This window comes from Musca domestica, unplaced genomic scaffold, assembly GCF_030504385.1.
Source record: "Musca domestica strain aabys unplaced genomic scaffold, Musca_domestica.polishedcontigs.V.1.1 10, whole genome shotgun sequence".
In the NCBI taxonomy this organism is placed as follows: Eukaryota; Metazoa; Arthropoda; class Insecta; order Diptera; family Muscidae; genus Musca; species Musca domestica.
In genome coordinates this window covers 15,368,249-15,386,906 of record NW_026712115.1, presented here as the reverse complement: position 1 = coordinate 15,386,906, position 18,658 = coordinate 15,368,249, and the positions used below count along the sequence as shown (strand labels likewise).

Genomic DNA, 18,658 nt, shown 5'->3' with positions numbered 1-18,658 from the left:
CCTACGTCGATGGCGTCCTGTCGATGAAGGCTTGAAGATCCCTCCTGATTTTGACTCTCCTCTGGTACCGCTGAGCTGTCCGCGACTGCTTATTTAATTCGCAGCTGCCCAATATATCTATTGGGCGTTCCACTATCCGCAACCTGTGGACTCGTCCGGTAGTATCCAGCTATGCTTCCGCGAACGGACCGGTTTAAGCATAAGTAAAAAAAGTTGAAGAATTATAAAAAGTGTTGTTTATGTGTATATATTTACGATTTTAATTCCTCAATTTCGTGACTGTGGCGCTAACTCAGGGGCCAAATCACCGCATTCGTAATCGAGTTTTGTTTCCTATAGAGAAACATTTTGATCGCTGTAAATTTTAGCATCACCGCTTTTAACCGTAATTTATTTTGTCTATTATTTTTCTTACATTGCTGTTAACAAATAATAAGCAATTGGAAGCGAAAGAGAATTTCAAAATATGTTATTGTGATCAAAATATGTTATTTCTGAGAAATTAATACTGTTTTTGTGTTTTGTGATGAGTACAAAGCGGTATTAGTGATGAAAATTATTCGTGACACTGTACTGTACAAATTGAAAATAAACAAGTAAAAAAACATTAAGTTCGGCCGGGCCGTCTTAGGGCAAAGGAAACATTAGAACCCATTATGACCCACAAATATCAATTTTTAGACATATTCGTGGGAAAATGTGGCAAAAATGAGCAAAATATCGAATATCGGAGGGAACCGCTATATGAGGCTATACAAGAACGTGAAGCTATGCATACAATGTTTTGGCAACGAAGCTATAACCTATTAGCACACAAATACCAATTTTTAGATAAATCTACGAAGAAATGTGGCAAAATCATCAAAATACCGAATCATCAAGGTACCGTTATATGGGAGCTATACCACAACGTGGACCTATACATACAATGTTTCGCCACTGCAGCTATGACCCATTATGACCAACAAATACTAATATTTATGCAAATCCGAAAAAAATGTGACAAAAACCATCAAATCCGGAATATCGGGAGGTACCGTTATATGGGTGCTATACAAAAACGTGGGCATATATATTTACAATGTTTCGCCACCTGCGCTAATGGATTCTAGCCAAATAGCACTTTTTGGACCGAATATCTGGCGGTACCGTTATATGGCGGCTATATCAAAACGTGGACCAATCATTCTAAACGCAATACAAATTGTTCTGCTACATTTTGACGCTCTACATCAAATAATGTGGGTTGTATTATGATTTTAACAGACAGACGGACAGACAGAAGGACATCGTTAGGTCGACTTAGAATTTTATGCTGATTATAAATATATATACTTTATGGGGTATACAACTAATACTTAGGGATGTTACAAACGGAATGACAAAGGTGGAGGTATAATAAAAAAAAGTATGTTTTGCATAATGCCAAAAAAGGAATACTGCAAAATACTACTAAAGTAGTACTTTGTCAATTTTGTTGCCATTTTTCTTCGAAGCAGGTCTTGAACCTGCGCTGTAGATTGTGAGAGTATAGAAATTATAAATATGTTTTTGGCTGATATTTTCTTCTTGGCAGACTTGTGAACAATTTTCTGTTTCCACACATTTGGTAATAAAAATGTAAAAACATGCCATTTTTTTCTTTTCTTTAATTTTTTTTAATTTATGTTAACATTTTGAAACGACAATATAGTCTAACGCTTTTTACAATTGCAATTATTAAAATATAAAAAAATTATAAACTTTAAATTTGACAAATGTTCATGTCCGAACCATAATCACGTAGAATTAATAAACTTGCAAATATATAATTAAATTTTTATTTTATGAAATTAAATAAATAAATATTATATTAACATAAACTCAAAAAATCAATTATAAATATAAATGAAAACGTTTTATATCGTATATAAATATATGTTAAAACCTAAACTATTTACATTACGACTTAGTTTATTGCGAGTATATGCATTACTGTCTTAATGGGTCAATATGAAACTGTCTATTTAAAGGTTTTAATAAATGGAATGTCATGCACCGTTACTTTATATTGAGTTTCATAAAAACAAACATGTGATTTTCTAATTGATGTTATTTTTTTAGAGTCTAAAAATTTATACAGAAGTCTTCGCTGTGGTGCGAGCAATTTACTTGAAAACCCTAAACACATTGCAGCATGACTTCTAAACGTTACAAATTCACAAACTACAGAAAATATGTACTAAGTAGGGAACTTTATTGGATTTAGATGGTGTGATGCAGGTATTCATCCAAAAAGGCTTTAGCCATAACCTACTAAACAAGAAAAGCATAAATAATTTAAGCCTTGAAAGCAGGCAGTTCGATAGATTGAATGCAACTTAAGTATAAGGGGTTTACAAGCGGGGAGGCATAAAATTGCAATATATATTATTTAGACACTTCAAACTTATTTGAAGATTATAATCTTCTTAAAAATAAGCATTAAAGTGACCGGTAACTAGGACTGTGTGACCCAGTTTTAAATATTAATTAAATAGTTATTATCAATTAATTAGCCAAGATATGAGAAATACTCTCACTTTTTACATCTTGCAACTTTTTATAAAATTGTTTATTTAATTTTTAAAAATATTTTGCTTTACTTTTAGTAGACGACCTTTAAAATGGTGATGAACTTAACGTTATCAATTTCGAATATTCATCGCAGTAATATGAGCATCAATAGCAGTGCAAGTTCTATAGAATCACCTTCCTCGCCAAGTGGAGGAATTACATTTCAGGATGTCCCATTATCTGAACTAAGCAAGGGCTCGATGAAGAAATTGTCCCATCTAATGAATTCAAAAAAAATATTGCGATCAGAAGAAGGCTATGAACGTGATTGGCGTGGTCTAGCATTATTGGCAAAACAAAAAACATTGTGTGATGAAAACAGCAATACTGGTGATGATCCAATGAACAAGGTTATTCAGCTTTGGTGTAAAAACAACCCAAACACTGCAACATTTGCAAATTTAGAGAAGTTCCTAGGCATAATTGACCGCTGGGATGTCTGCGATGACATATATGAAAACTTGTGTAAGTATGATCTAAATTACATAAATTTAAATTAATGACATAATACAGTTGCTAAGGTAGTCTCATTTCAAGCAAGCGTGTTTAGGATTAATCTAACTTATAATTTGGATAGTTAAGTGGACTACAGTAGCTCTTATTCGTGGGAATGGAAATGGTTGTTTTAAGAGGTGTCGCTAACTCCACCCTCCTTAAATATCTGCGTCCCGCAGGCTACAGAATCGTAGATAGTTGTCTAGAGTTGTATTTTAGGGAAGTTCAACTTTTTGGTCTGTTGGAACCAAATCCATCCGATAGATATAACTATGACACATATACGTACGAGGTTTATTCCGATAGAGTTGTTGAGTCTCATGTTCAGTATATTCAATCGATTAATATTGTTAGTACTAACTTCATGTACGTACTTTATATTTAACTGTAGGTCATTATGCGTTTTCTTTTTTTTATAGAAATGCTACCAATAGTGGTCCTACACATGAACCAATACCCCGGGACCGCTTTCGCATTACTTCGGGGTACAGTTCATTGACTGGTCTATGCCTTCATATTTTATCTACTCCCCCATCCACATTTTCATACTATGATTAGGGGTTCGCTCGTTCTCTTCTCTCGTGAAGACTTTTCGCCGTCATTATATCTTGGATATAATGAGTATATTTCACCCATCGTTCTTCTGATTCCACCATTCCTATTACTGTTGCTTTTAAAGAGCTATTATTGTTAACATATATTCTATGTGCAAGCCGTTTGCTTTCATTGTACTCACATCTGAAGACTGTGTGTTCTACGGTGTCCTCATATAGTCCACAAGTCGTACAAATTGGATTTCTTTAATATGAAACCTATGTAAGTATGTGACAAAATTTCCATGTCCGCTAAATATTTGGGACAGGAAGAAATTAAGTTCTCCGTGGTTTCGTTTTGTCCACGTTTCTATAAATGGGGTTAATTCGAATGTATGTCTTCCTTTTGGGCAGTTTTCCCAGTTTTTTTGCCATTTTTGGCTTAACATGCGTCTAGCTTCCATCTTTATTTGCTGCAGCTCTTGGCTACTATGAATGCATGCAGACATTTCCGACGGTCGTAAACATATTTCCTCTCCTCAAATTGTTGGATTATTGGTGGTATGCCAGATAATACCGACAGTGCTGGGGTGGACACTGTTTGGTATGCGGATGTAACTCGTAGTAGACATACACGGTGTACTTAACAATCATATTAGTTAACTTTTTACTGTTCGCAATGGCATCACTAATAATAGGAGCTGCGTACAACATTTGTGCATAAGCAACCGTTATTATCAATCTTTTAAACCAGTTGTCCTGGATCTTTCAATTTGCTGTTGATGCCTCTTCTGCAATTCCTTTAACATGGGTTTCAGAAGACAGTTTGGAGTCCAAAAATACTCCCAGATATTTCAAACTTTTGCTTATGGTTACCTCATGTCCGTCCACCATTAACTTAGGATTGACGAATGCACGTCTCCTAGTTATTATAATTGCCTCTGTTTTGTGAGCAGCGAGTGATAATCTTTTCGATGTCAGCCACCTGGAGATTCGCGAGAGGTAGTCATTCGCAACTATTTCTATTAGAGGTGTTGTGGGTTGATCGACCAATAGTGCCACATCGTCTGCGTATCCAATAAGCTTTGTACCTTTCGGTAGATTCATGTTTAGCAGATCGTCGTACATCAGGTTCCAGAGAAATGACCCAAGAATAGAACCTTGAGGTACGCCTGATGAGATTTTATAGCTTTGGACTCCTAATATGGTATCAAACAGCAGAATTCTATCTTCTAGATAACTGTCGATCATTTTCACTAGATAATGAGGAATTTGGCGTTTTTCGTATTACGTTCCAGTCAGCCGAGTTGAATGCATTTTTTATATCCAGGGTGTGATAACTGCACAGAAGCGATTTTGATCCATGGATTTTTTTGATGTTTCACCACTTCCTTTATAGCATCTACAGTAGACTTTCCTTTAACAAAGCCAAACTGCAGGCCAGAGAATCCTCCTCTTCTGTTTGTTTCTGCTTCTAGCCAATTCAGTAATATTTTTTCTAAAAGTTTTCCACAAGTGTCGAGCATGCAGAGTGGTCTGTAGGACGACGGATTGCCCAATGGTTAATTGCTTTTTCGGAATAGTACAAGTTGTTGCTTTCCCATGCACTTGGAAAAATGCCCGAATCGAGACATTTGTTGAAAACATCTAAGAGAAGTTCAGGCCACATGTTTCCAAGAAGTGCGACTGCCTCGTTTGGTATTCCGTCTGGTCCTGGTGCTTCCTTTGTTTTAAGCTTTTGGCAAGCTTGGTGTACTTCAAGCACGGTAAACCGTGGTGCGTTTTGTTCTTCCTCAAGTTGTATACTTTCTCGTGGTATAGTACTTTTTGGGAATAGTGTGGTTACAATAGTTCGTGCCCACTCTGGATTTTTTATTCCTGGTATACAGTTTCGGTTTCCAACCCTTTCCATTACTATCTTGTATGGAAGACCCCATGGGTCATTTTGAACTTCTTCGCATAAATATACCCAGGCTTTTTTCTTGGACTCTTTTATAGCTGCCCGTAGGTTACGTCTGACATGTCTATATATTTCCATTGCTTCCGTGTCGCCCTTTTTCCTAGTAACCGTTCTCTTTGTTTTATGGCACGTTTTTCTTAATTTAGCGTCGTTCCACCAGTAGACTTGTGTTTTGTTTTTGCCCAGTACAACAGTTTTGTATTCGTCACATATTTGAGTGAGCATATTACCTAGGTTGTTAACTGTAGTGTTTATGTCTTCCATATCGTTTTTTTTTTTCATAACTCGCTTTCAAATCCAATAATTTATGTGTGCATCTTTCATGGCCCATTTTCTTTGTGTTCCACTTTTACCTGGCGGTGTTTACAGGGGTAGTGTTTTGCGTTATGGTCATCATAATGTATTGGTGGTCGCTTAATGTTTCTTCTGTTAAGACCTCCCACTGGCATATTTTCTTCGCAATTGATAGTGAGCCGAGAGTAATATCGATAATGGAATTTGCCTCCCCTCGTTGGAAGGTTGGGGTATTCCCTCTGTTAAGGACTATTAGTCCCAGCGATGCAATCATCTCACTAACAGCTACTCTTCTTCTGTCCGTTGTTCTTGACGACCACTCCGATGACTTACTATTAAAATCGCCTCCAATAAGTACTGGTGTGTCATAACGTGTTGTACAAGTTTATCTATCTTATTAAGGAATTCCGTTATTTCTATATTTGGAGAGAAATAGCAACTGTATATTCGAAAGCCGTTCATGTGAAGAACGACGAAACCTTTCTTCGCTTTCCTCTACTTTTGTAATATTCAGGAGCGGGTTTCTTATGTACACAGATGCTTTGCCCTGTTTATCTTGGTACCAATTCTTTGATTCACATTTTCCATATTGTTTGCTTATAAGAACTATGTCGATATCTTTTTCGTCCGCGTTCCGTACCATAAGGTCCTGAGCTTGGGGCCCTCTGCCCAGGTTTATTTGGAGTATCTTAAGTGACATATCTACAGGTAATGGTTGTACCCATATAATGGTTTATGTCACTTTTACCAGCCTCCAGGCATATAACACATCGTGGTAGCATTGTGCATGTATTCGATTTGTGTCCGTTTATCCCACTTATCCCGTTTATTTGACTTCTGTCTTTCCTTTACAGAATCGGCCTACGTGACCTTGTTGTAGGCATCTGAAGCATCGTTTGGGATAAATCTTTCTTCGGACTCGGCATTTTACTAATCCCACGTTGTTTTTACTGAGTTTTAGGACCTTTTCAGCTATGTGTCCAGGAACTTCAACTAGAGCTTGTTTTATTCTGCCGTAGAATTTTCGTATGTTACGAACCTTTATTCCCTCGGAATTAGTTTCGCATGATGTTTCCATTATTATTGAGATAATTTCATTGTCCTCCGTTGTTTCCTCTAAATCTCGGATGTCCAGGAGGAATTTCTCTTTTTGGTTTTGAACAGTGATGTCTTCTCCCAGCGATGTCTTGATTGCGTATTCAAGCATGTTCATCCCCTTTTCCCAGTTCAATGTGCACGTTTCCGTCCTTCCTTTTGCGGATTTTATTTATGCCAACTCCAATTTCTTCTGGTTTTATAGAGGTTTTCATTTTTCTGAGAATGTCTGCATAACTGCAATTTCCAGCTTGAATTGTAAGAGACTCTCCCTTTGGTTTTACTACGATTTTTCGAAGATCAGGTTTATCTTGGTATTGTTTCGCCTTCTCGTCACTGTTGACCATTGTGGTGCACTTTCCCGTACAGTTTTTTCCATCTCGAGTCCGAAAGTTCGCACCTTTTTGTTTGACTTATTTTTTCCGGGGATATGGATTCATTTCTTTTTTGGTTGCTCCGTGGATATAATAAGTATATTTCACCCATTGTTCTTCTGATTCCAGCATTCCTATTACTGTTGCTTTTAAAGAGCTATTATTGTTAACACATATTCTATGTGCAAGCCGTTTGCTTTCATTGTACTCACATCTTAAGACTGTGTGTTCTACGGTGTCTTCATATTGTCCACAAGTCGTACAAATTGGATTTTCTTTAATATGAAACCTATGTAAGTATGTGGCAAAATTTCCATGTCTGCTTAATATTTGGGACAGGAAGAAATTAAGTTCTCCGTGGTTTCGTTTTGTCTATGTTTCTATAAATGGGATTAATTTGAATATATGTCTTCCTTTTGGGCAGTTTTCCCAGCTTTCTTGCCATTTTTGGCTTAATATGCGTCTAGCTTCCATCTTTATTTGCTGCAGCTCTTGGCTACTATGAATGCATGCAGACATTTCCGACGGTAGTAAACATTCCTCCCCTCAAATTGCTGGATTATTGGTGGTATGCCAGATAATACCGACAGTGCTGGGGTGGACACTGTTCGGTATGCGGATGTAACTCATAGTAGACATACACGGTGTACTTAACAATCATATTAGTCAACTTTTTACTGTTCGCAATGGCATCATTAATAATAGGAGCTGCGTACAACATTTGTGCATAAGAAACCGTTATTATCAATCTTTTAAACCAGTTGTCCTGGATCTTTTAATTTGCTGTTGATGCCTCTTCTGCAATTCCTTTAACATGGGTTTCAGAAGACAGTTTCGAGTCCAAAAATACTCCCAGATATTTCAAACTTTTGCTTATGGTTACCTCATGTCCGTCCACCATTAACTTAGGATTGACGAATGCACGTCTCCTAGTTATTATAATTGCCTCTGTTTTGTGAGCAGCGAGTGATAATCTTTTTGATGTCAGCCACCTGGAGATTCGTGAGAGGTAGTCATTCGCAACTATTTCTATTAGAGGTGTTGTGGGTTGATCGACCAATAGTGCCACATCGTCTGCGTATCCAATAAGCTTTGTACCTTTCGGTAGATTCATGTTTAGCAGATCGTCGTACATCAGGTTCCAGAGAAATGGCCCAAGAATAGAACCTTGAGGTACGCCTGATGAGATTTTATAGCTTTGGACTCCTAATATGGTATCAAACAGCAGAATTCTATCTTCTAGATAACTGTCGATCATTTTCACTAGATAATGAGGAATTTGGCGTTTTTCGTATTACGTTCCAGTCAGCCGAGTTGAATGCATTTTTTATATCCAGGGTGTGATAACTGCACAGAAGCGATTTTGATCCATGGATTTTTTTTGATGTTTCACCACTTCCTTTATAGCATCTACAGTGGACTTTCCTTTAACAAAGCCAAACTGCAGGCCAGAGAATCCTCCTCTTCTGTTTATTTCTGCTTCTAGCCAATTCAGTAATATTTTTTCTAAAAGTTTTCCACAAGTGTCGAGCATGCAGAGTGGTCTGTAGGACGACGGATTGTCCAATGCTTTATTGCTTTTTCGGAGTAGTACAAGTTGTTGCTTTTCCCATGCACTTGGAAAAATGCCCGAATCGAAACATTTGTTGAAAACATCTAAGAGAAGTTCAGGCCACATGTTTCCAAGAAGTGCGACTACCTCGTTTGGTATTCCGTCTGGTCCTGGTGCTTCCTTTGTTTTAAGCTTTTGGCAAGCTTGGTGTACTTCAAGCACGGTAAACCGTTGTGCGTTTTGTTCTTCCTCAAGTGGTATACTTTCTCGTGGTATACCACTTTTTGGGAATAGTGTGGTTACAATAGTTCGTGCCCACTCTGGATTTTTTATTCCTGGTATACAGTTTCGGTTTCCTACCCTTTCATTCATTTTGAACTTCTTCGCATAAATATACCCAGGCTTTTTTCTTGGACTCTTTTATAGCTGCCCGTAGGTTACGTCTGACATGTCTATATATTTCCATTGCTTCCGTGTCGCCCTTTTTCCTAGTAGCAGTTCTTTTTGTTTTATGGCACGTTTTTCTTAATTTAGCGATATATATCGTCGTTCTACCAGTAGACTTGTGTTTTGTTTTTGCCCACTACAACAGTTTTGGGGATACCTGCGTCACATATTTGAGTCAGCATATTACCTAGGTTGTTAACTGTAGTGTTTATGTCTTCCATATCGTTTTTTTCATAACTCGCTTTCAAATCCAATAATTTATGTGTGCATCTTTCATGGCCCATCTTCTTTGTGTTCCACTTTTGCCTGGCGGTGTTTACAGGGGTAGTGTTTTGCGTTATGGTCATCATAATGTATTGGTGGTCGCTCAATGTTTCTTCTGATTCACATTTCCATATTGTTTGCTTATAAGAACTATGTCGATATCTTTTTCGCCCGCGTTCCGTACCCTAAGGTCCTGAGCTTGGGGCCCTCTGTCCAGGTTTATTTGGAGTATCTTAAGTGACATATCTTCAGGTAATGGTTGTACCCATATAATGGTTTATGTCACTTTTACCAGCCTCCAGGCATATAACACATCGTGGTAGGCTTGTGCATGTATTCGATTTGTGTCCGTTTATCCCACACCTCTTGCACATTTGACTTCTGTCTTTTCCTTTACAGAATCGGGCTACTTGACCTTGTTGTAGGCATCTGAAGCATCGTGTGGGATAAATCTTTCTTCGGACTCGGCATTTTACTAATTCCACGTTGTTTTTACTGAGTTTTCGGACCTTTTCAGCTATGTGTCCAGGAACTTCAACTAGAGCTTGTTTTGTTCCGCACGTTTCCGTCCTTCGTTTTGCGGATTTTATTTATGCCAACTCCAATTTCTTCTGGTTTTATAGAGGTTTTCATTTTTCTGAGAATGTCTGCATAACTGCAATTTCGAGCTTGAATTGTAAGAGACTCTCTTTGGTCTTACTACGCTTTTTCGAAGATCAGGTTTATTCTTGGTATTGTTTCGCCTTCTCGTCACTGTTGACCATTGTGGTGCACTTTCCCCTACAGTTTTTTCCATCTCGAGTCCGGAAGTTCGCACCTTTTTGTATGACTTATTTTTTCCGGGGATATGGATTCATTTCTTTTTTGGTTGCTCCTGAGAGTTATTTCATCGACCTCGGTTTGCACTTCCTTATTCTCATATTTTGTGTATTTATTTCCTGGGACATCTCCCACGACTCCGTTTAGCGCTATTGCTTCTCTGTTTTCACGTAGCTGCTGGTATAGTGCTACTGCCTGCATCAGGTTGTCCCGTATGGTCTTATGAATATTCTTAGCTTCGCTTACTATAGAGTTCATCGCGCTTAGTTTGTTGCCAAGTCTGACGAAGGCAGTCTCTTTCTCCAGTTTGAGGCGGGTAATATAGTTTTCGCCATATTCTCCATTTTTATCAACAGTGCTGGTGCTTCTTTGCAAAATGTTGGGAATTGTAGTCATTGTTTTGGGTGGTGTTCTTATCGTAACTCCACTGGGTTTGAATGTCTTATTCAGTCTGTTATCTTCAAGTGCGTTGTTATTATTCATGCTTCACTGGATCCTAACTCAAAGCCGTGATCTCAGATCGTTGTGTAGTAACGTTTGTGGTCTCATGGTTGTCTATGCATGCAGGGAGGCCATGCGAGGGTTGACGAAGAATCTTTATGAGTTTCGACGTTCAGAGCCAGACCCGTACAAAACAGGACAAAGTCAACTGGACCTACACCACCTAATGGTGACGAAACTGGGAGCGTTCTTTGAGACTTCCCAAGTTTTAATAGGAGGGGGCAGTTGCATCATTTGCCCAGAAGCGGTTTCGGTTAGATTTCACTCCACTTACTCGGGTTCTAGAATACGAAAACCGTCATGCCAAGAGTCAATATGTTGCGATCATGTGTTCCAGTATGCCATAATTAAGATCTTACTGGTTTCGATCTTAATGTCCAAAAGGACGGACGATGAGAAATGCTGCCGCCCCAACTGAGGTCAGACGCAGTCCAGCAAGTCGCCCACTATGGGTCAGACGCTGCTGGATTTATTTACAAGCTAATTGCCTGCCAACTGGTGTCCGCGGGGTCATTAAGCCCGTTTTCTCTAATGAGAGTACCTTGCGGATCAGGTCATCATGCGTTATAATAGAGATAACCAGGGGAAGAGCCTGGATGGATATTTGATGGTTTATTACTCGAGTAAGTATGATGAGAGTTGAAGAAAGTACGTCCCATTGAGAAATGTAGGTTCTCTTGAGGCTTTTACTTCCCTTCGAAACTTATAACATTTTCTTCTTGAGTCCGTTTATATCTATAACTTGCTGATCCTCCCCTCAGAATTCGAATAACGCAGTCATTTTTTGCCAAATTGGTAACGGAAGTTTGTTTACATACAGTGGAGCTGTTTATTGAAAGACATTAATGATATACATTTAAACGTCATTTATCAAATTTTTTCGGAAACTCAGATTGATTTGTTCTCCTCCCATAATGGCCAACCATGAAATAAGACTATTGTAAACATTTTCTCTCGCTTTGGCATGGACAGAATGTACAATAAATACTACCCATTTGTCTAGGCGGAAGGTGTTACATACTAAATGGCTTCTATTACGTTTCCATATGGTAACGTTTCCAATTCATCTAGAATTCGACCAATTTCAGCTTTGTTTGTGTTGACAAATTCTTGTTTTGCCATTTGACTTTCTCTAACAATTTAATTTATTTTATGGTTGCAAAATGGTCAGGCTTAGTCCCTTTATTGTTGTTTTTATAAAAACAACGTTTGTTTATTTGTGGAGAACGATGGTAATGTTTACCATGGGGAAATGCAGGGAATACCTAGGTTTCGGAAAGAGCCACCAATCCTCATCAGTTCCCTTGTTTTTTGTCTTTGATATTCTCCCCAGAAGTTATTTTAAAAATAACTTCTATGATAAAAAACTTTTTTTTTTAACAACAATAAAAACCATTTTGCAACAACAAAACACAATGGTATGCCGAACAAACAGGCCAACACTGTTCTATTTTATTTATTTTATCTTTTAAAACAAACATCTCATTTATTGTATTTTGCTCAATAGCATTGTTGTTGTTGAAGCAGTAGTACATTCAAGTGTTTGCGTTGTGCTAATCTGGTTCCAGCTCCAGGTTTAGAAATTCGGCTACTTTGATGGGCTGTATCCAGAGATTTTCTAGAGTGAGTTGGGTAGGTTTGGCTGTGCAATTGAAAAGTCGCAGCGTATTGTGCGGTACTGTAACACACGCCGGGCAGGCGTCACGCACATCTTTATCAATTCGTGCCCAATACGAATTGAGACGACTACACTATCCTGAATGTAATTTCGCCAAATCTATTGGTTTATCTAGGTAGCTGACGTTCTTCATCTGCAATGGATGGGGGTGGACTCCGAGGACGGCATTAATTTTATAATTGCTAATAGCATCTGCGACTGCATCGGCATGAATGCTACTCAGACCTGCCTGAAACGCTTCTGATCTAGAGTTCTCTCTTGTATCGTTGGACCTCCCTCTCTAGATCATGTATTTCCTCCCTGACACTCCTGGGTGGGGGAGATTTATCCACCATATGATGGTAACATCCACACAGGTACTGCATCGAAAGCATATGATTATGCTGACGTAAGGGATGGACTTTCGTCTCCTCATATAGATGGTCCACTGGTGTCATGAGAGGGCACCCTATCGCAGTTCTCAGGGCATCGTTCTGGCAGGTCTGAATGTGCTTCCAGTGCGTAGCACTAGTATTCGCAGATCACACTTGCGCAGCATAGCTGACCTCAGACCGACCTATCGCGTTATAAGAGGTCAACAAGGTTTCTTTGTCCGCCAAGTGCTGCCGGCTAGCGCCTAAAAAGCTCGTTCCTACTTTTTATTTTGTCGCAGATAGATGTGGCTTGCGCGGACTACTTGAACACGCTGTCGAATGTGACCCTAGAATCTTGGGGTAGTTCGCGGTCGGTATTAGATTCCCCTCGACCTGAACATTCAGCTGTGTTCTCATTTCCGCAGACCATTTGGTAAAGAGGCCTGCGGAGGAGCAGGACAAAATTCTTTTAAAATCAACTGTACAAAAATATTTTCAGGCACAACGACTTTGAACGAAGATCTACTTTCAGAAAATGCAGATCGAAGCTTATAACATCTCAAAAAGTAATCTCCCTTAATTTTTGATTTTATATAAAAGCTTATGTCATCGGCCGTTCTCTCTTGTGCAAACCTTGTCCCAAATATAATTTTCATTGCGGGAGCCATAGACAATGATATTTGGACAGGTTGATTTTGCCCGTAACAGTCTCGGGACGATCACTAGATATCGCAAGTAAGTAATAAGTAAAGTAATAATTGCTGAATGTCATGAGTACATTGTGAGGTTTTCTTAGAAATCTCACTATCAATACTCATGACCTCAGGATTTTACCCCTTTATTTATATCGCTGGTAATTGCCGGAGCTGGGTGTGTAACAACGCTGGCATATGGCTGTTCACGCCTAGTTTCAGTTGTATCAGTGGTATAAACTGAAACCGGTTTTGGAACAGTGTTCTCCACAGAAACTATGGCTTTCAACTAGGCATTCCCTTAGTTGGTGCCTTTTTCGCAGCCCTTTTGCGTTTCTGACCAGAAACTGACGGTGACGACACGGACTCATCTAGTTCTTGGTATTTCTCAAACAATGTAGAGAAATTCTCAAATCAGACTGATAGGGAGGAAAAATCTTTTTTTCCACATGGTCTGCGGAGATGAGAACACAGCTGATCTCGATGCCGTCTGGAGGGCGAGGAAGTCCGGAAAGGTAGAGGTTAAACAGTTCCGGAGGTATCACCCCACCTTGGGAATTCCACGTACGACTGGCGTCCACACATATAGTTGATTATTCAACGTTTCAAACTTGGCCGGAGGGTGGTTCTCTGCACTTCCTCAAACAGTATGGCGTGATTGACCGTATCAAATGCCTTTGATAGGCCAAGGGCTAACAACACTGTTCTGTCACTTGGCTTGTTCTGTTTCAGTCCTCTACTAATATGTGTGAAAATGGCGTGTAATGCTGTTGTGGTACTATGTCGTGGACGGAATCCCTGCTGGTGGTTGGCAACTGTATATAGCTTCCTTTAATGCAGGGGAGGAGGAGTAAAGCCTCAAGCGTCTTGGCTACTGGCGACAAATGCGAAATCGGCCTGTACGATTCGCCTTTACTGGCATCCTTGCCTGACTTTACCCGGCTATATGGATGGCTAGCGACAAATTGAGAACTTTCGTTAAGTATGATCCTTCTTTCCAGGGTTCGAGAGCGACTTAACCGTTGCCCACAGCTTACTCATATCGTTCCAATGTTGCAACACTTCAGATGGTCTAGCCACTTTTTCCTCTTATGCTCCTGTACCAACTGGTTGACTTCCACTATCAAATCACTGATTTTAGGATCAGTAGGGTTGGTACGACGGAGATTATCACGCTCATTTGCTAATCCCTCTGCCTCTGCTGGGAAGTTTGGTCTTATCTCAGGTATTCGACCAGCAGGTATATAGCGAGCGGCTGCAGCTTTGATGATGTTTCGGAAAATCCTTTTTGCTACCTGAACATCGGAAGGTTTGGGCAGTTCTCTGAAGCGGTGGTTTGTGAATTCTCTGAACTCTGGCCATGGTTAAGGAAAGTGCGGCATTCAGAGGTTATGAAATCGGGCGACCTGCTTATGGAGACGGTTATCGAGAGATGGTCGGAGAAATGACGGGTTGCCAAGTCACGTCATTTATTAGACCGGGTGACACTATGGTTAAGTCTGACGAACTGTGACATTCTCCTCATAATCGGGTGGGGGCATCCTCGTTAACCGTGCAGAATGTGGAGCAGGCAATCTGCTCTGCCAGTGCTGACCCCCTCTGGTCATTACCTAGGACGGAATGCCACAACTCATGGTGAGCATTAAAATCCCCAAGTACCAGGCGGTTATTGCCTAATAACCATGGCCTAATATCTAGCAAATATCGCGCTTCACAGCTATTAATCGGCGGGATATACCCATTAAGCACCTCTAACTCTAAAAAATTCCAGCTACAGATCTGATCTTGATCAGTCGGAATTGACATCGACGAAAAAAAGATTTTTCCTCCCTATCAGTCCGATTTGAGAATTTCTCTACATTGTTTGAGAAATACCAAGAACTAGATGAGTTTGTGTTGTCACCGTCAGTTTCTGGTCAGAAACGCAAAAGGGCTGCGAAAAAGGCACCAATTCCCGCAATTAACAGCGATATAAATTAAGGGGTAAAAATCTTGAGGTTATGAGAATTGATAGTGAGGTTTCTAAGAAAACCTCACAATCTACTCATGACATTCAGCAATTATTACTTCCGATATCTAGTTATCGTCCCGAGACTGTTACTGGCAAAATCAACCTGTCCAAAGATCATTATCTATGGCTCCCGCAATGAAAATGATTTTTTTCGACAAGGTTTGCACAAGAGAGAACGGTCGATGACATAAGCTTTTATATAAAATCAAAAATTGAGGGAGATTACTTATTCAGATGTTATAAGCTTCGATCTGCATTTCCTGAAAGTAGACCTTCGTTCAAAGTCGTTGTGCCTGAAAATATTTTTGTACAGTTGATTTTAAAAGAATTTTGTCCTGCTAAGGCATTTATTAAAGAATTTCTGGAGAGATCTGATAATTTAGCTCATTTGCGTCTAAGACCAGATTCGGTTTCAAAAAACTAAATGACTCATTATACCCTACAACACTATGTGTTGGGGGTATGTTTAATTGGGCTAAAAATTATGTAACACCTCGAAATATTGGTTTCCCACATAGGAAAGTATATATAGATCTTCTTATATCACCGAGCTGGGTCGATCTAGCTATGTTTGTCCGTCCGTCCGTCTGTCCATGTTAATTTGTAATCACTCTACAGGTCGCTATTATGGCCCGATCTTCACGAAATTTGGAATGGAGGTGGGACTGGGGCCAGAATAGAACCTTATTTCTTTTGGAGATGTTCGCATAGTATTTAAGAGTTGAAATGGACAAAAAAGATACCAATAATGATGTTAATATAGATTTTGTAGTATTTTATTACATTTTTTTATTTTTTCATATTTTTTATCGCATGCGATTTCTTCTATTTGATTTTTTATATTGAAGTGTATATTTTGTAATATATTTCACCTTACAACACAGGTTGGGGTTATTGTATACACATCACAATTATCGTCCGATCCTCACGAAAATTTTCACAAGGGTAGGGTTGGGCTCAGAAGGGCTAGGCCTATTGTTTTCAAAGATGTCCGCAATATATTAGGGGGTTGAAATGGACCAACAAATAAAAATGTTCCTGATTTTGCAGCCGTTAAAAAGGTCACGAATAGCAACCTAAGGACACGAAATCTCGCATGAAATTAGAGTTTATGACATTGGGTGGAATGGACCACTACTTTTTTTGTGTAAAAAAATACCAACATTTCCATTCTACCGAAACGCTGAAAATAACTTACAGGCGAAATCCAAAATACACAAAAGGCGAACTTCTGGCTTTTTTATGCTGATTTCGTTAACGAATATAGCAAATATCGTAGACAAGCAAATCATATAAATGAGTCTAAATTTGGAGATTCAGAGGGGCCTCTTGCTTTTGAAAATGATCGCAAAATATTTAGGGTTCAAATGAACCAAAATCAGAAAAAAATCCTGATCACACAATCGATACAGAAATTTGCATGAGAGTTAAGGACAGGGAAAAAGTTTAGAATTTTTATGACCATTGGATTATATTTAAAATGGACCACAACAACTAACAGCACGACGGATTGCGTAGAGATTGGACAAATGTCCCTGTCAAAATACAAAGGGTAATATCTGGTCAGTGCTCCGTGACATAATTTCAAAAGCGAAATCTTCCAAAATGGATTTGGACATACGAAGGCTTCTAACATGTTGTAGTGTTGTAGAGTATCACATGGTCGGCCCCGCACGACTATAGCCTTTGCTTACTTGTTTTCTATTTGCCATCACAATGTAATGGGGCTTAATGCCAGTTTATATACTGATAGCATTGGTTTCTAATACAATGTATTGGTTTTCTCCGAAACTTGGTTAAAAACATATATATTAAATAGTGACATTTTATATTCAAAATATCAAATATTCAGAAAAGATCGTGTTTGTAAAAAAGGTTGTGGCGTCCTTATTGCAGTTGATACCAAATATACCACTAATTTAATTGATCTAGGTTAGGTTAGGTTAAGGGACGCGCGGTTACCATATGGCAACCGCTCCACTCGGAGACCTATAGGTCCATTGTGTTCATCCTAGAAGAATATTAAGAAAAGAGGAAGAAGTGGTTGATAGAAGAGGTGAAGGTAAGAGATAGAGTTATAGAGTGTGATCTACGACTGAGGAGTTTGCTGTGTCCTCTTTAGCCTCTTAAATCTTCTGGCTAATTGAAGGATTACTATAGGGTCAGTGTTAGAAAAAGAAGACAGATCATGCGACACTAGTTCTCCCACCAGTCTGTGTCTCACATTAATGAGTGCTGGGCAGTGGCAAAGCAACTGTTTGAGTGTCTCGATTTCTTCTTCATCTTGACAGATCCTACAGTTGTCAATGTCGTCGCTGTCCCATTTCGAGGTAATATCCCTCACCTTACAATGACCTGTGATGATACCCACCACAAGTTTTAGATCAGGTTTCGACAATAACAGCAGCGACCTTGTTCTCTTCTCTGAGAGTGAGGGCCAAATTTTGGAAATGGTGCATCCCATTTCGTCCAGCCATTTTTGTTGGATTCTCTCAGAGTAATGTCTATGAATGACCTGTAGGAAATGGCACAGTGGTGGTTTAACCGAGTTGTCTACTTCAATTATAGTTGATTCGGATCCTAGCCTGGCCAATTCGTCTGCATTCTCGTTACCTGGGATGTTATAATGGAACCCAACAGAGCTTGATGGACAACCTAGTTCTTTCCAAGGCTTTCCTGCCGTTCAAAACAGCCCTAGACTTGATAGTAAAGGAATTTAAGGCCTTCAGTGCCTTAAGTGCCTGACCTCAGTGTTCCAGCAGGTCTGTGGCCTTTTTGACCGCAAAGATTTCCGCATGATATACGCTACAGTTGTTTCCAAGCTTGTAGGATTCACGAACATTAAGGGTATCACAGAAGACAACAGCTCCATACCACACTCCATCTTTGAACAGTCGGTAGAAATAGCTATGCCGCGGAAAGGTGGGTTGTTATGGGCCCGGGAGTCTCTATCAGGTATGTGTATGTCAGGGGGGTAGAAGCACAACCGTGTTGA

The 18,658-nt window shown here is 39.3% G+C and overlaps 1 protein-coding gene across 8 annotated transcripts in view; it reads left to right on the top strand.

Moving 5' to 3' along the window:
- The window catches only part of LOC101901307 (myeloid differentiation primary response protein MyD88), a 136,293-nt gene that overhangs the window by 34,307 nt on the left and 83,328 nt on the right, over positions 1 to 18,658 (top strand). For 5 of the 8 annotated variants that reach the window (XM_059127108.1, XM_059127119.1, XM_059127105.1 and 2 more), the window contains one exon: positions 2,631 to 3,060. In XM_059127108.1, the coding sequence (XP_058983091.1) occupies positions 2,646 to 3,060 (415 nt within the window). In that variant the 5' untranslated portion in view covers positions 2,631 to 2,645. The remainder of the gene's footprint in view (positions 1 to 2,630; positions 3,061 to 18,658) is intronic. The other 3 variants (XM_059127116.1, XM_059127120.1, XM_059127104.1) reach the window with 1 other exon arrangement.